The following is a 25,508-nucleotide window of genomic DNA, read 5'->3' as shown; positions in this document are numbered from 1 at the left end:
CCTCCTTCTTTGGGAAGAGCGTCCGCCTGAGACCATAGAGGTGGCGGGGGAAAGAGGGGCCAGGAGGAGCACAGACCCCTCTTCCGGTTCCTGATGACAGTTTCTCATCCGTCTGTCTTTCCTGTCTTCCAAGAGCCGAAAGAAGATGATGGAAAAGTAGGGATGAAAAGAACAAGAGGGAGAAAGGAAAGAAGGAGGACGAGGGTGGAGCTGCCTCTGGTCCTTCCCCCCCCCCGCCAATTTCCCAGGATCTTCTTTGGCCATTTCCCCTTTCTCTTCCCCCACCCCTCTTGGCCTATTTCACTTCCCTGCATTGGCATCCAGGGCAACCCATGCCCCCCCCCGTCCACTCTTTCTTCTCCTCCCCCCTGAACCCCAGCCCCACTCTTCATCACCCCTCCTCTTCTTCCCTCCCCAGGCTTGCTTTCCTGCCCTCCTGATTTTGGCTTCCAAAGTAAACAGGGCAGGCATGGGGTCGGGAGGGGGGGAGGGAGCCCCGGCACAGCCAGATGATGCCCCCTTCTTCTCCCCCAAAGCCCCATTTCTGCGACCCCCTCGTGTCTCCCCTTTACAGCCCCCTCACTCCCTCCCTGCACCCCGCAGGGGGCCTTAAAGTAACTGTTCCAAACCTGGGCAAAACGGGGGCGGGGAGTATGAGGCTGGGGGCGGTGCCTGGAAGAAAGAGAAATTGGGGGGAGGCTCTTTTTTGTTTTGTTTCTTAAAAGTATCCCTGCAACCCCTTAGCCCCCCCCTCCTGTCCCGGTCCTTCAGCCCCCACCCCTGATTTCTCACATCCTTGCACGTCCTCTGGCAGGAAAACCCGCGAGGAAATCGCCCCTCCCCCCTTGCGAAGCAGCCAGCTTTGCCCGGAGATACTAGAGGTAGGGGGCCAGGAGGAGGCCGGAGCCCAGTTTCCCACCTCCGGTTCCCCTTGGACACAGCGCAAAGAGCAGCTCCCCCTATTCCAACCCCTTTGAGAGCTGTCGGTTTTCCTCTTTTCCAGAATGGAAAGAAGGGCGGGGGGGAGGGGGCAGAGCCTCAAATGGGGCAGAAACGGGAGAGGGGAGACCCACGTGGGGGGGGGGACCGAGAGCCTCTTTATTCCTGCCCCTCAGGGCCAGTATTAGTGGAAGGTATAATATCTGGAATAAATCTTTTTTTGGTTGGCTAAAGAATAAAATGTTATATTAGGAAGACCTAACCCTGTCTAGTTTTCAGATGGATAAAATACAGTGGTGCCGTTCCGGATTAACCGTCGCTATGGGGAAACATCACTATACGGAATGGAAAAACCCTTTGGAGCGCATTAAACTTAGTTTAATGCATTCCAATGGGGCCCAAACTCACAGTTCAGCAAAGTTTCCCCATACGGCTGCCATTTTCATGCCCTCGGTAAGCGAGAGCACAGCGTGAAAGCGCTGCATGTGGCCATTTTGGGCGTCTGGCGGCCATTTTGGAACCGCCGAACAGCTGTTTTAAAAAAATCGCTATGCGAAAATCGTTAAGTGAAACGCTTACCGATCATCGCAAAGCGATTTTTCTCCATTTAGAATATCAGTATGCGATTACATTAGCGATCGCATAATCCGCATCGCTATGCGGATTCATCGTTAAATGGTGCACTCGTTATGCGAGGCACCACTGTAATCTATTTTTTATAATGGCTCTTTTGTTGCCCTTACAAAATAATTCCTCATATTCAGCGATTCTTGTCGATATTGGCAGGATAAATCAATGTTCCTATATTCCTTTAATTTATTTTGGACTTCTAGTATCAATTTATCATTTGTTCTTTTTTTAAAAAATTCTTGTCATTTTTATATTCTTGTAAATGTCCAATATTTTTCATTATCTTACTATGAAAATTTTTCCCTTGATCAGTGCTTTCTTCTCATTATTACAATACAACATCATTTTTATTTATTCCAGTTTCTTTATAGACCCTTTATTTCCCCATTTTCTTCCAAATGAGCGTTTATACAGTGCTTAACCTTAGATGGGTCCTCTATTGTTAACAAAGCAGGCTCAGCAAATAAATTAATCACAGACCTAACACTTTGGCCAGCATCCTGTATTTCATTAATTAAGAAATCGAGTTGCCTCTCCTGATAGCATTTACCAAGAATTCTATAAACAAATCATGTAATAACAGAGAAAAAGCAGGTATCCTTACCTTGTAGACCCTTTACAGACTTCTTGCTTCCTCAGGATTGCTGCTTCTACAGCAAAAATTGGCACTTTTTGAGTTAAATGGGGGTTATCCCCTTGCAGTAAATAAATAAAATTCCTCTCATCAGCCCAAACCCTCAAACACTCCAGATAGGGTGTGACATAAAGTTTTCTGATGTGACCAGGTAATAGATAATGTGCCAGATCTTCAACTTTTGCTGTCCCACAAATACACCATCTCTCCTGCACGGAAATGCCCTGATATCGGCCTTCTAGCATCCTTGTCTCCATTAGCTCAAAACGGAGGCGGGTAAACACCTCACACAGATCTTTTTTCATTGGAAAGAGCATGTATTTTTCTACCAGAAAAATGGTTTTAGCGCTCGCTAGCCATTTCATAGATTGCCCTGAGGGTAAGGCCGCCATATCGGTTTCAGCTCCGAGGTCAGACCCTCTTTGTTTGAATACAGCTAGCTACAAAACCAAGTTCTGCTCTAATGGCATAAGTGGGCGAACATTTTGGCAAGCCCAAGATTCCCCTTATAAATTTGCTCTGAACTCTTTCAATGTTCTTACTAATACCCAGGCCCCATATTTCTGCACCAAAGATGAGTGTCCCTTAAATACTTTTATAATTGGTTGGAGGGAGCCTGGGATATTTATAATTAAGTAGCTTGTTCAGAGAGTTAGCTGCTAGTAAACCTTTTGTTTGTTGGGAATAAGATCCTGTCACAGAGAAAACTGTGCCAAGATAATTATAGGTTCCAGTCTGTTCTAAATTTTTTGCCTCTATGAAACACGGTATGTTGTTTCCTTTTCTTTCCAAAGACAACAAATTTTGGTTTACTGTTATTAATGACTAAATCGTTAAGCTGACAATATGCACTGAACTTTCTCAGTTGACTACACAGACCAACTGGTGGTGTTGATGTGTGATAGCAATAATACCTGCTCCCCCTTCAAACCTGACACTTGTGACACTAAAAGGTCTCATGACACCAGGGAGGGAAAATGGCTACTTGGGCCCAATTTGGACATTCTCACTTAGGGGTGTACTCACTTTTGTTGCCAGCGGTTTAGACATTAATGGCTGTGTGTTGTGTTATTTAGAGGCGACTGCACATTTACACTGTCATACAATCTGTATACTCACTGCTTTTCTTCAATGTTGTCACATGAAAAGATATACAAAAATGTTTATGAAATGTGAGGGGTGTACTCACTTCTGTGATATACTGTAGATCTGTAAACATGCTTCTCTGCGCAGATGTGATATACCATAACAAATATTTTTGGCATATGGAATTCCAGATTGAACATAAATGGATCTAGGTCATTAATATAAAAATTAACAAGGAATAGAGCCGAAAAACAACCCTGGTGCACTCCTTTCAAAGTGGGACTCTTACTAGTTAAAGGCCTCCAGGTTAGGTGGGACTGATCAGACCTGGAAGGCAGCCCATCTAGTACTTAAGAGTTTGCAGGTGGAATGTATAAGTTAAGTAGTATTATGAGTAAACTGAGGGTACATAACTTAATTATTAAACAGTTCTGCGGAATAGCGATCTCCCACCGTAAAGCTTCTTTAACTGCTGTTAAAGAAGATGCTCTTCTTTAAGATGCTCTTCATCCTCTGGATTATTTTTCCTTTAATTTCACTTTCTGGTTCCTGCCACTAAAGGTAACCTAGAAGTACAATCCTATCTTTTTCAGTAAGCCAGGTTCCCTACAGCACAATCACATCCTATTCCGATAGCAAACCTGGGAAGTCCTCCTCGTGGAAGGGGGGCTGGGAGTCCCTGAAGGAACGACCATAACAAACCCCCCCAAACCAGAAATAATTTCCCCAGTAAAGTCTAACATTTGCTGTCTGGTTTTTCTAAAGGACAGGTAATTTGCCGAGACAGTGAAGGTTCTAATTCCCCAATACAGATAGATAGGTTAGTATGACTCAATGAAGCCCAGCTGGCATTGTCAGATTCTCAGAAAGCATATTGTATTGAACTGGTCAAGTTCACAAGTCCAACCTCCACAATCGAAAAGTGGCCCCTACATACTCCTGTTGAACTGGTATCCTGGAACATAGCTGATCATTAATACTGTTGCAAACCTTTCCGTACATAATTGACGTACCATCTGCCAGATCAAAATGTTTCTGTCTGTTCTTTTAATGCTGCTCTTTCCATGTAATTTAATCATTTAGAAATATTGGATGCTATTTTTTATTCCTGCTTTCAGTTTACTTTCAGAGGTGATCCTGGTCAGTGGAAAAGCAGATCACGGAAGAGGGTGGCAGCCTGTGCTGGATGGGGAGCGAGATCTTCTGGATCTAGTCTAGAGATGTCTCCACAAGGAAAAAGATTTCTGGAAATTTCTGGAAACAAGGAATCTCCAGGTAAGCATCCCTTTGCCACTTGGGGACAGATGGTGACTAATATTTCTAACCTGCCACTGTTTATAGAAGTGGCCAAATCTTCAAAGAAGGTCACAACCAATTAATCTGAAATAATCCAAGACCCACCAGTCAGCCTCAGAGCTGTTCTGCAATACGGGCTATTTATCGGAGACAATGATCATGGAAGGGCAACATTCCCCTCAAGGCCAACCTGGCCAAAATCACCATCTGCCCCAAACGGTGGCCTTTTCTGCTCTCGTCACCCTTTGTCTCCATCGCAGCCATCCTTTTATTTTCCCTTTACAGGCTCCAACACCGGCCTTTCCAATCTAAGTCACTACACATTTTAAGCAGTCCATTTTATCCTCTGGTGTTGATTTCTGGAAAAGACCCTTTTTTCAAGATGGTGGTTAATTTTCTGACTCCTGAAATTGTTTCTTATCTTTTTACTCAGAAGAGAAAATGTTGCATTTCCAGGAAAAAGTCCCTCTACCTGTTACAAATCCATTTCTTAATTAATATGGTTAATAAAAATAATAGTCCCTCCTTTTCACTGTTCATAGCAAAACAATATACTTTGTCCAGAAAGTGAACAAGGATGTTGATGTGAAGGCTTTATTGAAATGGCAGGCATCCAACCTCCAGTCTAATTCTTACTAAGTCTATCCTACCAATCTTAAAGCATAAAACATAGAAACATTCACAAATTAAGGTTAAGAAAAGGACACTATTTAATTTCTTAAAAAGCATTTCCCAACATTAAAAAAGCCACCACAAACAGATAGGTTACAGATTGTATTCTAATTAGCTTATAAATGCTCAAATACTATCACAAAGACAGGCTGCATTGCGTAACTTCTTCAAGAATTACTTTCAGTCAGAATAAATTTCAATCCAAATGTCATTCCCAATAAAATCCTCACCAGAAAAAGGCAGCTATCTAACAAAATATTTAATTTTGCCCATCGAGATAAACAGTTTTGCTACTCCTGAAAGAAGAAAAGTCACAATGCTGTTCTTCCAGCAGACATCTTTAAACAGTTGCTTCTCTCATGTTTCAATAAGGTGGCCACTGGAACAGTGGGCTCTTTCCACATAGCTGAAGTAGTTTTGGCCTTGGATGTGTTCTTCCCTGTAAAGGCCACGACTGTAGGACCAGCTCCTTCCACAATCCAAGTGTGATGATATTGAAGGAGAATGGGACTTGTAGTCACTGAGGATGAGAGAAAATCATGTCAGTCAGGTCTCAAAGTGAAAGGAAGGCATGGGAATGTAGAAAATGCCGAGAGGCTCATTTCCTTAATTTATAGCCAGGCTGGTAGAGAGTGAATCCTGATGAGAGGCAAGGTCGAAGAGGCCCCAAGGTGAAGACCCAAAAAATTCCCGACTAATTGGAATGGAGAAAACACACCTGCAGCTGACGCAGAGGGAGCACTTACGCCTCTCTTGAGTTAATTGGTTTACAGCCATGAAGGAGGAGCCTCGTGGCACAGTGGTTAAAACGCTGTACTGTAGCCAAAACTGTGCTCACAACCTGGGGTTCAATCCCATGTAGCCGACTCAAGGTTGACTCAGCCTTCTATCCTTCTGAGGTCGGTAAAATGAGTACTGTACCCAGTTCGCTGGGGGGCAATGTGTAGCCTGCATAATTAACTTGTAAACTGCCCAGAGAGTGCTTGAAGCACTATGGGGCGGTATATAAGCAGCACACTTTTAATTGGTTTACAGCCATGAAGGAGGAGGTCCAAGGAATGTAGAAAAATGAATGATGGGTTATGTGAGAGAGCACTTTTTTCCTAAGAGAAGTTCATGATGGATTGAATGGTACAGAACGTAGCATGGTAACAAAGAAGAAGGTGGTGTTAACTCCCCTTAGTTCAGCTTTGTAGTGTTTCTTAATTTCATGGGAAGTAGTTGTTTTATTTAACTAATGCAACTCCATGAACATGTCTTTACGCTAATGCTTAAGCAAACAATCTGTTTCTATGAAACCATATTTTCTTAATAACAAATAATTATAAAAATTCTAACTGAGGATTAGTGTCTGGGACCAAGGTTTGGCTAAATCCAGATGAGTGGAAAAGGTCATTGATTAGCTACCATAGAGAAGTCCTCTTTAAGTGAGCTGTTGTGAGTTCTATGGAATCACAAAGCCCATGTTGAAGTACTTGCAAAGTATTGAGTAAAGTGTTCTTTAAGAGTCAGGCTTGTTCAAGGCACATATGATATGCACTGCTGAGGTTTGAGGACTTGACTCAGAAGAAAGCGGTAGATTCGTTGCCTGTGGAACTCTGACCGAATGCCATAAGCTGTTAAGGGAGACTTGAGCATCACACCAAGTACTGATATAGATACTCCCCAGTGTGTAAATCTGTTTCATTTCAACACCATAGCACTTGAGGAGAAGCATTTCACATTCCCTGGATTGTTCTGCTCCTTCTGTGAATTTTTCGATTTCAACAACTCTTATGACTTTGAAGCATTTCTATGGTTTTTCCCCAGTATGATGTCTGTGATGCGAGCAAAGGAGACTGCTGACACTGAGAACTTTTCCACATTCCATGCACTTCTATGCTTTCCATTCCACGTGACTTCTTTGATGTAAAGTAAGGCTACTGCTCAGACGGAAGTTCTTTCCACGTTCCATAAATTTCTATGGTTTCTCCCTAGTGTGAGTCCTTTGATGGGAACTGAGGCTACTGCTCTGACTGAAGCTCTTTCTGCATTCCATGCATTTCTATGGTTTCTCCTCAGTGTGAGTTCTTTGATGTGAACTCAATTGACTTCTCCAAATGAAGCTCTTTCCACATTCCATGCATTCATATGGTTTCTCCCCCGTGTGAGTTCTTTGATGTGAACTCAATTGATTTCTCTGAGTGAAGCTCTTTCCACATTCCATGCATTTATATAGTTTCTCCCCATTGTGAGTTCTGACAGGTTTAGGATAAACCTGGAGGAATTGTTGAATACAATTTTGTACAATGAAATAAGTATTTGTAAGGATCAATGCTGTAAAAAGAAGTAAGGCTAGAATTTATACAGCTGAGTTAATTGTAAGAGCTGAGGAAGAAATCACACGATTGGATAACCCTGGGATAAAGCTAGCAGACCTAGCACACACACTTTGTTGTGTGAATTCTTAGATGTGAATTCATCTGACTGCTGTGACTGAAGCTCTTTCCATTCCATGCATTTATATGGTTTCTCCCCAGTGTGAGTTCTTTCATGGGAACTCAGGTTAACTCTCTCACTAAAGCTCTTTCCACATTCCATGCATTTATACGGTTTCTCCCCAGTGTGAGTTCTTTGATGGGAACTCAGGTTAACTCTCTCATTGAAGCTCTTCCCACATCCCATGCATTTATATGGTTTCTCCCCAGTGTGAATTCTTTGATGGGAACTGAGGCCACTGCTCCAACTGAAGCTCTTTCCGCATTCCATGCATTTATATGGGTTCTCCCCCGTGTGACTTCTTTCATGGGAAGTCAATTCATCTCTCCGACTGAAGCTCTTTCCACATTCCATGCATTTATATGGTTTCTCCCCCGTGTGACTTTTTTCATGGGAACTCAGGTGAACTCTCTGACTGAAGCTTTTTCCACATTCCATGCATTTAAATGGTTTTTCCCCTGTGTGTGTTCTTTGATGGGAATGGAGGCTACTTCTCTGACTGTAACCTTTTCCACACTGTTGGCATTTGTATTGTCTCTCGACTCTCGTGGGTTTTTCACGTGATGTACAATCACTGTGCATCATGATGCTCTTTCCTTTTTCTATGAACATATGTCCTTTTCTCTTCTTCTTGATTTTTTCATTTGATCAGAAGTGCATCAACATTAATAGCAAGAGAAGCTGGAGTTTTCTTTATTTCTCTTTTTTTCTGGCTTCCCTTCTTCCTTCCTCCTCCTTTTAAATAGGTAGAATTTCTTTGGTGCTCTCCACTTGGGTTTTCTTTTCAAAGAAAGAATGACTGGCTCCATAGAATTCCCATTGTTCTCTTCATCACCTGATGGAGAGAGCAAAAGAGATCAAAGAGGAGTGCAATGTAAAAAAAAAAGACCTTACTTGCTTGGAGGAGTTCAAATCCCCAGGGCCAGATGAACTGCATCCAAGGATATTGTAGCAGCTGGCTGAAGACTTCCAAAGAATAGCAAGGAGAGACATGAGGGCCTTCTTAAATGAACAGTGCAAAGAAATAGAGGAAAATAAGAGAAAGGAATAAACCAGAGATCTGTTCAAGAAAACTGGAGATATTAAAGCAAACTTTTGTTCAAAGATGGAGATGAAAAACCACTGGGCTAGTCAGGTATAATCTAAACCAAATCTCTTATGAATACACAATGGAAGCAAAGAACAGATTTAAGGAACTCGATTTGGTGGACATAGTGCCTGAGGAACTATGGTTGGAGGCTCGTAACATTGTACAAGGGGCAGCAACAAAAACCACTTTAGATCTTCTAAATTGCTAGCGTGCTAACAAAGAATCAGAGATGACTTGACGACATGTCCCATAGCAATTCAAAACCCAGCCAGACTCCCTGAACATCCAATGGTGGTTGAAGCAGAGATCCACCCCCCATTGGACTCGGGGGTGATCAACTCTATGCAGCCCAGAGTGGTCAACCCTACATACCCTTCCCCTGATATACCCAGTGGTTCCAGCCTCAACAATGGCTGCATCAATTTTGATCCGAACAGTTCACTTGATCAGCTGACTGAAATCAACTGATGGTCAACAAAGCCCCAGCCCTCAGCAGTGAAACTGTTATCATGGAATATAGCTGGCTGGGCAGCCAAGAATTGGGACCTTGACCTCTGCTCTTACCTTCAACAATTTTAAATCATTTTCCTCCAGGAAACTTGGACGGACTCCCTGATCCACCTAGAGCAGTGGTTCTTAACCTTTGTTACTTGGATGTTTTTGAACTGTGACAGGTCTCAAATCAACCTTTAGGAATTGTTCATTGCAATTCAGTAGATAAGTCACAACAGGATCAGAATTTAGTGAGCAACATGTACCAAAGTAATACAGCTGGGTTAATTGAGACAGCTGTAGGACAACCAAGTTAATTGGAGCAACCAAGAATAAAGCTAGCTAAGCTAGCAGACACAAGCTGTTGGGTAGTTGGTGGTTGTGTAGTTGAGAGCTGTTTATTTGGTTGATAAGTCTCATTGATTGTGAAAGAAATTTATGCTGCATCGCTGGATGAAGACTTGCTACATTGCAAGAGGAAGGTCCGTGGTGAGAGGAGAAGACTTCGTGGATGCTGGAATATTTATATTGGTAACAATCTTTGGATACTGAACCTGTAATTTACTATTGCAAACTGAAGAACTACTGTGAATGACCAGGACTGTGTAAAGACCAAGAGAAGTTGTATTTGTACCTGTATATATGAACTTTAATGTAAATAATTCTACCTACACTACAACAGTGTCTGTTTGGTTTCATCTCTGAGCAGTTCATTTCACCATAGCGCCCCCTGGCGTAGTCTGGTAATGCCGCACCTCTGTCAATTGGTTATGGGCCCAGACAGCGCACCAGACTGCATCCAGGTATAAATTTAAGAAACTATTGAAGAAACTGCTGACCAGAGAGAGAAAGCCAAGTGGTGTGGCTACAGTCTGTGGTAAAAATGGCCAACGAAATGTCTATGGCTGGACTGTGCATAAAGAAGTTGAATGGGGAGAATTATTCAACTTGGCAGCAGAAGGTTCAATTGCTACTACAAAAGGAAGCATTATGGGACATAGTAGAAAATCCCCCAGCAGTGCTAAATGAAAGAAAAAAGAAACTAAATGCAAAAGCACTGGCGATTATTGGGTTAACTCTAGAGGACCATCTTCTTATCCACCTGAGAGGCCAAAACTCAGCAAAGAAGGCATGGGAGGATTTAAGGAGACTCTTCGTAAGAGATAACGTTGGAAGCCAGATACAAATTGCCAGAAAACTTTTTCGAACTAGACTGCAAGCTGGAGGGAGTATGCTTCAACATTTAGAGGTAATGAAGTCAATGCTGATGGACTTAAGAGAAAAGAACATCACATTTACAGAAATACAGGAAGTATTTATTATTCTGTCTTCATTAGATGAGTCATATGATCAGCTGGTGACCAATTTGGAAATTCTTCCTCAAGCAGAGCTGACAGTAATTAATATAACGAGCAAACTTTTGGAAGAAGAGCAAAAGAGGAAAGATAACAAACAACTCCGAGACTCCAAACTCACTAATCACCGTAATAAGCTGAAAGAAAGTGAGGAGGATTTGGACACAGCTGCAAACATTCATTCTGGAAAACGCTGTTTTTTCCTGTGGCTCAAGAAAACATCTGATAAGAGATTGTAAATTTAAGAAAGAAAAAGAAAAACAAACAAGACGCAAGAGAGAAATACTAAACCTAACTGAGGAAATTTATAACTCTGAACAACAAGAAGAGTGGATTGTTGATTCTGGAGCAACAGCTAGCATGTGTAAGAACAAAAAGCTAATATTTAACTACCAACAAGTATGCTTAGCAGATGGTATTAGTGCTAAAATACTGGGAAGAGGTAAAGTTAAATTGCCTTTTATAGCTAAACCAATAGATGTTTTACATGTTCCAAAATTGAAGCATAATTTACTTTCTGTGAGTTCATTAGCAAAGAATGGGTTTATCAGCACTTTCTATGAGGATAAATGTATAATAACTAGCAAGAACAATGAAAAATTGAATTGCTATGTTAAAAATAATTTATATAGACTAAACTGTACTAGGGCTAACAATGTCTATGAGAACAAATGTACACACAAAGATTGTATTCATTTATGGCATCAAAGACTAGGGCATGCAAACTACAAAACACTGAGAAAAACAATTGAAAACTCAGTAGGAGTTAATTTAAGGCAATGTAATGAATATGTAAATTGTCAACCATGTCAATTAGCCAAGAGTAAGAAAGCTCCTATAATGAAACATAGTGATGTACAAGTGAAAAATATATTAGATTTGGTGTCAATTGATGTAATAGGACCCAAATGTGCATCATTAGGAGGAGCTAGATACATTCTCTCTATCCAAGACCAAAAGTCCAGGTTTGGATTCTGCTATCTCATGAAAGATAAAAGTACAGTACATGTAGAGTTTGAGAAATGGCTCAAATTTGTAGAGCGCAAAACAGAAAAAAAGGTTAAGATGGTACAAACTGACAATGGAACGGAGTTTACCAATGCCAAATTTCAGGTAATATTAAGAAAAAAATGGTATTACTCACAGGAGAGCCGCTCCCTATACACCTACTCAAAATGCCTTTATTGAAAGAAGGGGCCAAACTCTGCAGAACATGGCTGAGGCAATGATTAGGGGGAGTAAACTGTCTGAGAAATATTGGGGTGAAGCTATACTGTGCGCAAATTTTTATATTAATATTCTTTGGCACAGTGGAATAGACAACATACCTTACACAATTTGGACTGGGAAAAAACCAAATTTAAAATTTTTACACGTTTTTGGATCTCCTGCATGGGTTCACATCCCAAAAGAAATAAGGAGAAAGGGAGAAAAGAAAGCCAAATTAATGTATTTCCTAGGATACCAACAAAATAGAAGAGCATTTAGGTTTGGATTGCCAAATACCAACAAACTTGTAATAAGTAGCAGTGCTTCATTTAACGAGCACAGTAACTGGGACAAAATATGTAAACCCCCAGAAACAATAATTAAATTGCCTGAATAAAAATAGTGAGGATAGTGGAGATGATAGCGACTCTCAAGCAGAGCAGGAAATAAAAAAGGAAGTAGAACCTGTGGAAATGCAATCTGATACAGAAATTCCATCCAACTCAGAAGAGAGGGAAACTCTTGAGGAGGACAGGGAATTACCTAGGAGGTCTAGCAGAGAGAGAAGAACTCCAGACAGGTACAAGCCTGAGACCTATTACTGTCTCCATGTAGCTGAGCCAGAGACATATGATGATATATGCAGTATGCCTGAGAAGGAACAAATAAAATGGAAAGAGGCAATGGAGAAAGAGTTAAATTCATTAAAACAACTAAAAGTTTATGAGGAGGTGAAACTGCCTGAAAAATCAAAAGTTATTGGATCCAGATGGGTATTTAAAAGGAAGGTGGATGCCAATGGTAATATGAGGTATAGAGCAAGGCTAGTGGCACAGGGGTATGCTCAAACATCAAACAACTATGATCAAGTTTTTGCACCGGCTCTAAAACCAGAGACATTGAGATTTGTTTTAACCTATGCAGCCAAACATAATCTCATGACCAGGCATATTGACATAGAAACAGCCTATTTATATGCTGACCTGAAACACACAATTTATATGGAAATACCACCAGGCATTGAAAATGAAGGTAAATGCTGGATATTAAAGAAAAGCTTATATGGTCTGAGGCAAAGTGGCCATGAATGGAACCAACATTTAACCAAAACTTTAAAAGATAATGGTTTTGTGCAAGGAAAGGCAGACCCTTGTTTATTCATAAATGAGAAAACACAAGCTATAATATTAGTATTTGTTGACGATTTAGCCATATTTACCAAGGATAAGAAAGAAGCTGAAGAAACAATTCAAATGTTAAAGAGACACTACAAATTAAGAGATTTAGGAGAAATAAGTAACTACTTAGGAGTAGAAATAGAAAGAAGTGAGAGAGGATTTAAAATAGCTCAAAAGAGCAAAATATTAAAACTCCTAAAACAATACAAGATGGAAGATTGTAAAGGTGCAGCAACTCCTATGAACATTGAGTTTGAGAAAGAACATATTAATGGTCCAGAATGTAATATTGAAATATATAGATCACTGATAGGCAGCTTACTATATTTGAGTAGATGGTCAAGGCCAGATATATCTATAGCTGTGAACTTATTATCAAGGAATGTGAGCAAACCGAATGAGAGGCACTGGCAATCAGCAAAAAGAGTACTAAGGTATTTAAAGGAGGCACAAAATAAAAAGCTAAATTTAGAACCAGAGGGAGAACTTTCTATTACTGCTTATGCCGATGCTAATTATGGGAGTGATTTAATAACCAGAAGATCAACATCAGGCGTGACAGTGCATTTGGGAGGAAGTTTGGTAAGCTGGAAGACAGCTAGACAAAAATTTATATCATTGTCTTCTGCTGAATCTGAATATGCAGCATTATCTGAATTATGTACAGATTTAATTTTCTATAAACAATTGGCACAAGATCTGGGAGTAAATATAAAATCACAAATTAAAGTGTTTGAAGATAATCAAGCAGTCATACAAATGGCAAACTCACCAAATATAAGGAGCAGATCAAAACACATGGATATCAGGTACCAAAATTTTAAACAAAGTATAGAAAATGGGTTAATAGAACTAGTATACTGTGGAACAGAAAATAATAAAGCTGATTGTTTGACTAAAGTATTGGGGCCAACTAAACATGACAAAGCTTGTGAAATGTTGGGAATGATATAATAATATATATATGAATGTAAAAAGAACTCTGTATATGCTAGAAGCAATGAAAAATATAAGTAAATATGTAACAGAATTGCTCTAAACAATTGGAGGAGATTGACAGGTCTCAAATCAACCTTTAGGAATTGTTCATTGCAATTCAGTAGATAAGTCACAACAGGATCAGAATTTAGTGAGCAACATGTACCAAAGTAATACAGCTGGGTTAATTGAGACAGCTGTAGGACAACCAAGTTAATTGGAGCAACCAAGAATAAAGCTAGCTAAGCTAACAGACACAAGCTGTTGGGTAGTTGGTGGTTGTGTAGTTGAGAGCTGTTTATTTGGTTGATAAGTCTCATTGATTGTGAAAGAAATTTATGCTGCATCGCTGGATGAAGACTTGCTACATTGCAAGAGGAAGGTCCTGGAGGAAGACTATCTCCGTGGTGAGAGGAGAAGACTTCGTGGATGCTGGAATATTTATATTGGTAACAATCTTTGGATACTGAACCTGTAATTTACTATTGCAAACTGAAGAACTACTGTGAATGACCAGGACTGTGTAAAGACCAAGAGAAGTTGTATTTGTACCTGTATATATGAACTTTAATATAAATAATTCTACCTACACTACAACAGTGTCTGTTTGGTTTCATCTCTGAGCAGTTCATTTCACCATAGCGCCCCCTGGCGTAGTCTGGTAACACCGCACCTCTGTCAAACTGCAACTTCCAGAAACCCCAGCCAGCACAGTTGGTGGTGAAGGCTTCTGGGAGTTGCAGTCCAAAACTCCTGAGTAACCCAAGGTTAAGAACCAGTGACCTAGAGGGCTTTTTAGTGTACTCCCTGCCCGGATTCAAAAGTAATACACGTGGCCGGTTCCAAGCAGGCCTCTCCCTATTAGTTTCTCAACCACCTAAATTTAAAGTGCTGGAACTACCTTCTTGTAGTCCCCTTGCCCATGCTTTTTGTTTTAGTCATAGTTTTGTGTTTATTGTCGTTAATGTTTACCTTCCCCCCTCTCCCGACAAAGCCTCGTTATGCCTCCTTTAGGAGTGTCTGACTACATACCTTGAACATCTCTTTCCCACGACAGACATTATTCTACTTGAGACTTCAATGCTAGAATTGGCAAAGAGAACTGGGACCTCTTGGAAGCCTTGAATTTAGACCCTAATGTTCCTCTCCCTGGTTTTTTAGGTCTGGTAGGATCTCTAAAGATGCTCACATCAACCAGGCCGGCATCCAATTTACTAAGTTCTGTATCCAATTCAACAAATTAGTGCTAAATGGTTCCTCTGTCGGGGACTCCCCAGGGGAAATTACATTCGCATCAACTCGAGGTTGCAGTATTTTATATTACATTTTAATTCCCCCATCCTTTAAAGATAACTTAAAGTACTTTTATATTGATAATCGTTCCGAGAGTGACCACTTCCCCATGGTTTTTATATTTGATAATCCATTATCCCCTGATGATAACTCAGTCCGCGAAATAGTACATATGCCTGCTGAGTCTATTCCCAGATTGAACTGGTCACGCAATCTTGCTATGAAAACCCAACTAATAACCACTGAGCAAGCACTTGAGAATTTACATTTTACCCTTATGTTTTCTTCGAACCCCAAGGAAATCATCCTCTTATGATAATCTTGTTATTAATCTTATTTCCTTCCTCAACCCCTTCTCACCCATGGTTCCAAAAGCAATTCCAAACATAACCGTTGGCACAACAAAGGTCTTTGCTTGAAGTCCACCCTACGCTCCATTTTCCATTGTTATAGGAGCCAAAATAAGCCCAGCCTATTAAAAGATTACTTTGTCGTCAAACACCAGTTGTCAGATATGGTCAAGGCTAAGAAGCTCCAGCTCACCAGGACACAATGGGAGCGCTTGATTGAAGCTTGCAGGTCCAACGATAGCGGGGAATTTTGGCCTTTAATCTCCAGGGATCTGCAGGGGATACCTCATCAACCAATAACAATTCCTCCTCAGATCTGGTTCTCATACTTTATAAACCTTTTTAGTAGTGACAGGGCAATTCTCTCCACTGACCTTGAATTTGGTATCAATGAATACCCTGAGTGGCCACCAGTATCTCCTGAGGACATTATCATCTTGATTTTGCAACTTAAATCCAAAAAGGCCCCTGGCCCCGATGCAGTCATCCCAGAACTACTGAAGTTCCATCCAGATTGGTGGGCTCCTCCTCTAGATGCCCTGTTTACCACGATAAATAGCACCGGAATAATGCCCAAGACATGGACCAACGCCATCGTTGTTCCTATATACAAAAAAGGCACTCCATTTCCCAAGAACTATCGGCCGATTAGCCTTTTATCGGTTATCGGCAAACTTTATGCTAAACTTCTTTTAACAAGGCTGGCTGACAACGTCCAGCATATTAGGCCCAGAACAAATAGGGTTTTGTCATGGCAAGACCATCCTCGACCACTGTGTTGTATTAACACATTTAGCCTCTAAATACAGAGAGAAATCAGGAAATAAAGTCTTTGCTGCCTTCTTAGATCTCAAGGCAGCATTTGATTCAATCGCGAGAGAGTTGCTTTGGGTTAAGCTAGCCAAGATGAACATGGACCCCCAGACTGCTCTCCTTGATTAAAAACCTGTACACATGCACCAGCTGCCAAGTTACATACAATCTTCACGGGAATTTAACCCCGGAAACTCCAATTAGCAAGGGTGTGAAACAGGGCTGTATTCTTGCCCCAACACTTTTAACCTATTTTAAATGATTTAGCCCCAGCTCTACATGCAATCAATGGACATGCTCCTAAACATGCCCACCACCATGTTCCCATCTTATTATATGCGGATGACGCAGTGCTACTGTTATGCTCACAAAATGGACTGAGGCATTTATTATGATAAGCCATGACTTATCTTTGTAATAATGTGTTTTTGAAGCTATAGAGTGTTTCTTAGAATGGGATATGTAGTCACGTACTTGTCTTTATAGAATCCATTTTGAGTCCAAGTCTGTGTCTGTGAAAGAAGTTTCAAGACACTGTTTTCGTCTGCTAGCTCTCAGTCCTTATCTGGTTGCTAGGAGGCCGAAGAGAAGAACTTTTTGGAGTCATAACATCCCACCAGTAACATAAATAACACCTGCAGATTCTCATGTGAAACTAAGGCGGGACAAGACACTTTTTACTTGTTCCTGATTGGTTATCCTGAAGAAGGAGGAGGGTAATGGAGTTGTGGGTTGTAAAATGGAGAGTTTCTGAGACAGAGAGAGCTTTTTTTCAAAATAGAGTCTTTTTCCTAGAATGGATTAGAAGCCTTTTTCCTAACATGGACCTGATGGACTATAATGTACCTTACAGTTCCTGATGGACTATGGAATTCCTGGATATTTTATTTTATTTTTCTAGCTGGAGTTTGTGGAGTATTCTAATGACTTGTTTGGAGATGTTACTAAATGCTTTGCTTTGCAATAAACTGAATCCTTTCTAGATCTATATTTTTCTAATAAAAACTATAATGCTTAAGATCTTATGTTTTGGTCTGTTGAACAGAACAGCCTGAATAATTAATTTGCTACCTAATAATTGGCCACGTATTTGCTACCGTAGAGCCCATAATTTACCTGAGTTCTAACTCATGATTTATGTTGTGTTTCTTTCTATTTCTTTAACAAAGGGGGTAGACTTGAGGAATGGGATCAGTGCAATGGCCAGGCTGAGATTGGGCTCATCTTAGCTATATTGGAACTCACTGAGCTCCGGAATCTCTCTATTCCTGGCTTGTCTAATCTCTCCGGAGATGGACGAAGCTTACAATCTTAATGCCAATATGTTAACCCTCAACTATGAGAAAACAAAGATCTTAGTTTTCTCTAAATCTTGCAAACAATTATCATGGTCAATACAGGGAAACTCAATTGAGCAGGTCAAAACCATGAAATATCTAGGGATTAATTTTTCTTATAACGGTAGCTGGGCAACCCATCGTAAATGTGCTGTATCAGTCGCAAGAACTAGTGCCTTGGCCATTGCCCCTTTTTTTATTTAAAAGGTAACCAATATGTCCCTATGGCCCTAAGAGCTTTTAACGTGAAATCCAGCCTCCAGCTTTTATACGGTGCCCCTATATGGATCGATGCCTTCGGCCATACCACCGAAGGCTTACAATCCCTTTTCTTGAGGAAAATACTCAGACTACCAAATCGTGTCCCCTATGCTGCAATATGCATGGAAACTGGATCATTACTGCTAGAAACCCGTGCCTGGTTCTCAACCTTTAAGTTCTGGCTTCGCCTTTTATTCAACTCTGACCAGAACTCCCTCACCTTTTCGATGCTGATGGCTCATCATGCATCTAAATGGTTGACTGTGATCCAGAAGAAAATCATTTCCCTAGGAATTTCCATGGATGCTTTATATCTGTCCTCTGCCTCGGCAATATTCCATTCAATCAATTGTAGACTACTAGATGTCCAACTGCAACATCTGACCGAGGCAGCTTGGAAAACCTGTTCTCCTAGTCATCAGGCTCTATCCCAGAATTCTCGGCTTCTAGCTTCTTATTTCTCTCACTTGACTGATCCTCACCTAAGAAGAGCTTTTATGCTGGCCAGATTCAATGCACTCCCCTCTGCCGTTCTATTTGGAAGATTCCGTGGAACCCCATACATCCACAGACGATGCCCTTGCAGCCTGGGAGCTATTGAAACAGTTCATCATGTTCTCTTGGACTGTCCTTTCTATAACAGCTCCCGAGCTAGATTTCTTGAGCCACTGCTCCATGACTTTCAAGATCTTTTTAATAATGCCAAAGTTTGCTTTTTAGTCCACAGGGAAAACAAGTATGTTACTACTCATGTGGCTTGCTTTCTACAATCTGCTATTCAAATTAGAGAGATTATCTCCCAAGCATAGACCATGTTTGTATTAACACACACACACACACAATTTTAATCTGGTTTTGCAGGACTTATTATATTGTACAGTTTTATTTCTGGGTTAAAATTTACTGTACCTTTCTTACTCTTCCTTTTAATGCTAATAAAGGTCTGTATGTTGTTGAACAAAAAACATCCCAAAGAAAAGGAAATGCAAGAAAGCAAAGTTTTTTGTATATCTTTTCATGTGACGACACTGAAGAAATGACACAGCTACAATGTAAAGCAGTGAGTATACAGATTGTATAATGGTGTAAATGTCAAAATAACGCAACACACAGCCTTTAATACCTGTTTTCTCCATTGAAATGAGGAAAAATAAAAAAATCAGCAAAAATGAACGAAGACTCAGAACAACACCAAATTAAGTTTGCATACCTTTCACAAGCTGGACTATCGATGCCAAGCATTTAAAACAGGTTTCAAACAGTTTAAGGCACTTTTAAATGAGGGAAAAGAGACATCGGAATGCCATTGAAATGTATTGAGTCAGCTTCAATACATTCCAATATAGGAAACATTGTTTCACTCAATGATGTTTCCTATGGGGATTTTCACTGAACGATGGCAATCCGTTCCAATTGGAATGGATTAACCGGTTTTCAATGCATTCCTATGGGAAATGGTGCTTCACAGAACGATGTTTTCACACAACGTTGATTTTTTTGGAACCAATTAACATCGTTGTGTGAGGCACCACTGTATGTTATAAAAATACCCAGGAAAAGAATCTTCCCCCCATCGATCCCCAGAGGCCGTTCAATCCTGGTCTGCAACGGGGGAAGGCCTTACGGGGGGGAAGCGTCTCTCTTTTATCCTGTCCCTCCTCCTCTTCCTCCTCCTTGGGGCGGGGAGATGTCTGGGGGGGTATTGATCCGTCCTCATCCCCCCCCGCAAGACACCCGAGCCCTGTATCAGTGGGTCCTCCTCGGCTTTTTTGTGAGGAGACCCCCCTTCTTTCCCCAGAGCCTGCAGGACCCCCTTTGGGGGGGTGGCCGAGGGGAAAGGATGGGGTGTCCCTTTCTCTCAATTTCTCCTTCGTCTACGCACACCCCCCAGCTTCAACCCCCCCTTTTTCCTCCCAGGTTGGTCACTTTAAGGCTCCAGGCCTGCAGCAGGGAGGGAGGGAGAGATGGGTTTGCAAAGGGGGGGCACGGGGGTCTGAGAAATAGGGTTTGGGGGAAAGGGGGTCAGCTGCTGGCAACGAGGCTCCCTCCCCCAGGTGCCTGGCCTGCCATCCTGAGCCTCTTCTGGATCCCCCTCCCCCTCCCTCTTAAGAAGGGGGCTCTTAAGAAGCCCTTGGTTCAGTGGCTCTGGATCCAGGGGAGGGGTGGGGCTCACCAGATCCCCCTCCTGACCAGATCCCAGGCTGGAGATCCAATACAAGAGGGGGGTTGGGGTGGGTGGAGGGATTTCCTTCTTCCCTCCATTTGCATGTATGTGTTGAAGGGGGGGCGTTTCTGGTGCCATGGGGGGAAAAGTCTTGTTTTCTGGGGGCTTTTATGGATCTCTTTTTCTCCATCCTGTTGCCCAGTGAGAATACAGATTCTTGGCCTTCTCTGTGAAAAAGTCTCCAAGGCGCCATGCCAGGAACCGGCCACCAGGGGAGGCCAGAGAGCCTTTCTCCACCACCGCCCCCCCCCCGCGTGGTAGTGCAAAGCCACGCGTGATTCAGGCCCCCCCTCTTCCGCACTCCCCCCCCCAGAATCGCTCAATATTAATACAGTAGATCCTACAGTCGAGTTCGTTTCACAGTGTCGCAGGGGGGAGAGGTGGGGGGTTTCCTTTTTCCTGCATCCACGGCAGTGCATGATCTGGGTGGGCAGAAAGCCCCCCGCTTCCCCTGCTCCTGATCTTCTCCTGGAGCAGCAAACCCCCCCCCCGACTTCTCTTTCCGCCGAGGCCCCCCCACCTCTAGCTAGGACGGGCTAGCTTTCCGCGGGGAGGGCGCTGGCTCTTCATGATGGGGTGTTTCTGTGTGTGTGTTTGTGAGTAGCGACCCCTTCTGCAAGGAGGAAGACTTGTTGCAATGCTTCAGCTTGCAGAGACCAAGACCTTCTGCTTCTCCCCCCCTCCCACTGTGGGTCGACCCCGGGCTCGCTTTCCCTCCGGGAGGAGGTGTAAGGAGGCCAGGATGAAAACTTATTTTAACAAGCAATATTATGCTTTATTCTTCATTCTTATTCATAGTTAATGCTTGATGTATATTTTCTATGATAGATTTTTCTGTAATGAGTCTTAAGCACTGCATGGGCTATGTAGTCTGTAATCAAAATACCTTGTAACCTTTGTAACAGAACTCCAACAAACTCGTGTAACTTTCCACGCTATAAGATGACATTTCCTCTTATAATGCCCTTGTACTCTTAGAACATCTTCCTGCATGCCAGAATTACCTTGATCCTTGCCAGACCAGCAATAAGAGAAATCAACATCTTAATGAAATAAGAGGGAAAGGGAAAATATCTCTTCAGACAATCGGGCAACATTTTTGCACACCCTGGGCATATTCTGACTTTAGGTCAAGGGAACACGGGGGCACAACGCATATTTACGCATAACCAATGTTTGGAGTTAATTAGCATTTTTAGTCCAATTAGAAGCAGGATCCAAACTTGGGGTTCAGGGAACCAATAAGGGAATTATGTTTTGCTTTATTGCTCTTTGTGTAAAACCCTATAAAATGGCTATGCAATTTTTAATCGATGCCCTTCTCTGCTTTTAAGACGAAGAGTCCGGCTGTACTTTCTAATAAAGATTGGCTTTAGTATCAGCTGTGCGTCTCAGCCTGTTGTCCTTGCCGAAGATTCTGAACTTTAATTTTCAAAGGTAACAGAAGATGCTGGTCCCCTCCATGGGGGGAGGAACCCGCTCCAGGCGGGCCACTAAGGGCGGGGGCTTGATGGAGGGGTTCTCCCCCCAAAGGGCTTCAGCTCCCTGCTTCCCCCCCCCGGAGAGCCCGGACATTAAATGCTTGGCGGACCCTGTTGGTGGGTGAATAATAAGGAGGCTCTCGGAAAGGTCGCTTTGCAACGGGGGGGGGGGGGAGGCGGAGGCTTTCTCGCGAGTTTCCCGCCAGAGGACCGGCCAGGAGGTGAGCAATCAGGGTGGGGGGCGCAGGACTGGAACAATGGGGGGGCTAAGGGGTTGCAGAAATACGTTTAAGAAACAAACAAACAAACCCCCCCCCGGCCCTGCAGTCCGGATTGGGGCCCCTCCTCCCGCTCGGTCTGCAATGCGCCTCCTTTGTTCTCCTCACGATCCTCCTCCCTCCTGGGGGAGGGGCTGAATTTGGAGGGGAGACAGTTGGGAAGTCTGGGAGGGGTCTCGATCCTGCCCTCGCCCCCCTCCGCCTGAGTAAGACACGGGGGGGGGCTTTCTCTATGTGTGTCAATGGCTTCTCCTCGGCTTTCGTCCGAGGAGACACCGCCTTGTTCCACAGACCCGGCAGGCTGCCTTTTGGGGGGGCTGTGGTGGCAGAGGGGGAAAAAAGAGGGAGCTCTTTCCCCCTGTGCTCTTTCTCTCCCCCCAATTGCTCCATCCTCCATACAACACCCCCCCACCTGACCCTCCCCTTTTCCTGAGGCTTAGAAAAGTTACTTTAAGGCTCCCTTTTCTGGGGGTGCAGGGAGTGAGTGAGGGGGCTGCAAAGGGGGGGGCATGAGGGGTCCCAGAAATTGTGCTGTGTAGAAGTGGGTGTCAGCTGGGAGCGATAGGGTACCCTGGCTATGCCAGCCCTGCCCTCCTGAGCCCCTTCTGGATCCCCCTCCCTCTCTGGTGTTTGAAGGGGACTCTTCAGAAGAACTCGATTCCGTGGCTCTGGGTCCAGGAGAGGGAAGGGCCGACCAGATCCCCCTCTTGACCAGATCCCAGGCTGGTTATCCACTACAGGAAAGGTTTTGGGGTGGGTGCGTGGGAGGAGGGATTTCCTCCTCTCCCTTCCTGTGTCGGGGGGGGGGCCTTCCTGGTGCCATTGCTGGAAAAGCCTTATTTTTTATCCGGAGAGGAAAGCAGGACAGGGTCTCCTGTAGGCACTCTCGAGGGGCAGAGAAGCCATGGAGATGGGCTGGACCCAGCCTGCTCTTCTTCTCCGCCCCTCGCAGAGGATTGAGTGGGTGTGAAACCTCCATCTTCTTCCCTTCGCTTTTGGTTCGGTTCTCTCCGCTTCATTTCGTAGCCTGTGAAGCGACTTCCAACAAACCCCGGGGGGGAGAGGAGACCTCAGGGGTTTCCCAAAAGAAGGCCCCAGAAAGAGGGAAACGACCGGTGAGTTTCCCGGGCCAAGTGCACCTTCGAGCCCAGATTGCCTCTCTGAACATGTGCAGAGTGTGGTTATTATTTTAGTTCGCAATCCTCCTCAGCTCAACCCTGCCTTAACTGCTGTGGGTGAGAAGCAGCTCCGCGTGGGAGTCTCCCAAATTTTTCCTTCTAAGCCACTCCTGGGTGTTGGGTTCTTTTGGAGAAGGAAAGGTGGGAGAGAGTCCTTTTTCCCTCTCACCGTTCTAGAGGAAGTTACATAACAACCTCAGGAGAGCCCTGTGGTGGATCAGGCCCAGGGCCCCTCTTAGCTCCCTTTCCTGTCTCTCTCCGTGCCCCCACCAGATGCTCCCGAGAGCACCAGGCCCCCCCTCTCCAGAGATCCCTCTTCCCCTGCATCCGGCATGGATGGGGTGCTTTCGTCTCCTAAACTTGTGGGCAGGCAAGGGAATGATCTGGAAGGAAGGGGGGGGGAACCACAGCAAGGAAGGGAGGCAGAGCTTTGCGTCCGGACCACTGGGGCCCCGATCCCAGGCTGTGGGGGGAACCTCAGCCTATAGTATAGTACTCAGTCTCAGTTATAGTACAAAAAAGACAGGTTAGTTACCTATAACTATGATTCTCCACGTGGACCCCTCTGAATTCACACAAATGAGGTAAAATAGCTCCTGCATGGGTCTTCTCGGAATCTTCTAGAGGAAACGAGAAAGGAGGCAAGAAAGAAGTGGCAAGAAATTTTGTCACGAACCCAGTTCCCCTGTTTTTTCTCCCCACAACCCAGGTTCACTTTCAGGTGTGACATTTATTTTTCAACCCTTTCCGCTGCCACCAGAGGAGTCACTCCTCACTGCATCAAATATGACATTTAAATCAGTTTTCTTCCATTAAACAATGTTTATTAAAGTGTTCATAAGTAATCGTGTAAAGTAAATCATGGATGGTCTTGTTTCATCTAATCAATCAACTGTGCTTTAGTAACATTTATAGTTGCTTATGTAGAATCGTGTTAATCCAAGTATTTATTCATTTCTTTTCTTATTCCCTGTCTCTCTGTTACTCTTCTCTAACACAACACTGGTCCTAACTGCCTAACTTCTTCTCCCTAACCGAAGTCCTCTCTAACTGCTAACTTAACTCCAAACTCTAACTGCCCATTAACTATCATCCATTCTTCTTAAATATCCTTCGTTCCACCTCTTCTGTTCACCCATTGGTTGAACCGTCAAGGTTCTATTGTGATGGACAGGAGTGTTACTGACCTGTCCCTCACAAATGTGTTTTTCTTTTTTCAAATTAAGGATTGTTCTTGGTGGTTCCCTTCGACCACGGGTTCCTCAAAGGGGGGGGGGAATAGGGGGAGCTGCTCCCAGCGCTGCGTCCAAGGGGAACCGGAGTTGGGAATCTGGGCTCCAGCCTCCTCCTGCCCCCCACCTCTAGGATCCCTCCCCCCAAGGCTGGCTGCTTTGCAAGGGGGGAGGGGCGATTTCCTCACGAGTTTTCCCACCAGAGGACGGGGGCAGGAGGTAAGTGATCAGGGGTGGGGGCTGAAGGACCGGGACAGGAGGGGGGGGCTAAGGGATTGCAGAGATACTTTTAAGAAACAAAAAAGAGCCTCCCCCCCAACTTCTCCTTCGTCTAGGCACTGCCCACAGCCTCAAACCACCACCCCCCGTTTTGCCCTGGTTTGGAAAAGTTACTTTAAAGCCCCCTTTCCTGGGGCGTGCAGGGAGGGAGGGAGGGGGCTGCAAAGGGAGAACATGAGGGGGTCCCACAAATGGGGCTTTAGGGGAGAAGAGGGGGGGCGTCAACTGGCTGTGGGTCGACCCCGGGCTCGGTTTCCCTCCGGGAGGAGGATGCTGGTCCCAGCCATGGGGGGGGGCTCCGCTTCAGGAGGGCCACTAAAGGGGGGCTTGATAGAGGGTGTCTCCCTCCAAAGGGCCTCAGCTCCCCGTTTTTTCCCCCCGGAGGGCCCCCCCTGAAATGCTTGGCCGACCCTGTTGGTGGGGGAAGAAAAAGGAGGCTCTCGGACCCCCTCCACGTGGTCCCCCCTCTCCTGTCTGTGCACCTCCCCCCCCCGCATTGAGGCTCCGCCCCTTCCGCTCCTCACCCCCTCCTGCCTCACCTTTCCAGTCGCCTCTAGGAATCCATCTTGTCTGGCGTGCTTCCCATCTAGGACTCCGTGTCTATCTGATCTCTTTCTCGTCTCGGACGCTGACGCTCTAGGAATCTTCTCTCTCTGTTCAAGCCAACCAGAATGTCTCTAATCTAAGAGAGTTCCTCTCTAGGAATCTGTCTCACGTTGTTTTGTACAGTGGTCGCCAACCTTGA

General features: G+C 43.8%; 1 protein-coding gene and 1 long non-coding RNA gene across 2 annotated transcripts in view; one reads left to right on the top strand and one right to left on the bottom strand.

Moving 5' to 3' along the window:
- LOC140703891 (uncharacterized) overlaps positions 1–25,505 on the bottom strand; it is a 43,392-nt gene extending 17,887 nt beyond the window's left edge. The window contains 3 exon segments of the mRNA XM_078387996.1: positions 7,808–8,570; positions 23,788–23,872; positions 25,303–25,505. Of these exon segments, the coding sequence (XP_078244122.1) occupies positions 7,808–8,347 (540 nt within the window). The 5' untranslated portion in view covers positions 8,348–8,570; positions 23,788–23,872; positions 25,303–25,505.
- LOC144587437 (uncharacterized) lies at positions 1,067–17,513 on the top strand. Its single transcript, XR_013542595.1, has 2 exons — positions 1,067–4,564; positions 7,067–17,513. It is a non-coding gene; the product is annotated as an uncharacterized LOC144587437 (long non-coding RNA).
- Positions 25,506–25,508: the final 3 nt, after the last annotated feature.

Source organism: Pogona vitticeps, chromosome 2, assembly GCF_051106095.1.
Source record: "Pogona vitticeps strain Pit_001003342236 chromosome 2, PviZW2.1, whole genome shotgun sequence".
Taxonomy (NCBI): Eukaryota; Metazoa; Chordata; class Lepidosauria; order Squamata; family Agamidae; genus Pogona; species Pogona vitticeps.
The sequence above is the reverse complement of the archived record's forward strand: the minus strand, read 5'-3'. Positions and strand labels throughout refer to the sequence as shown.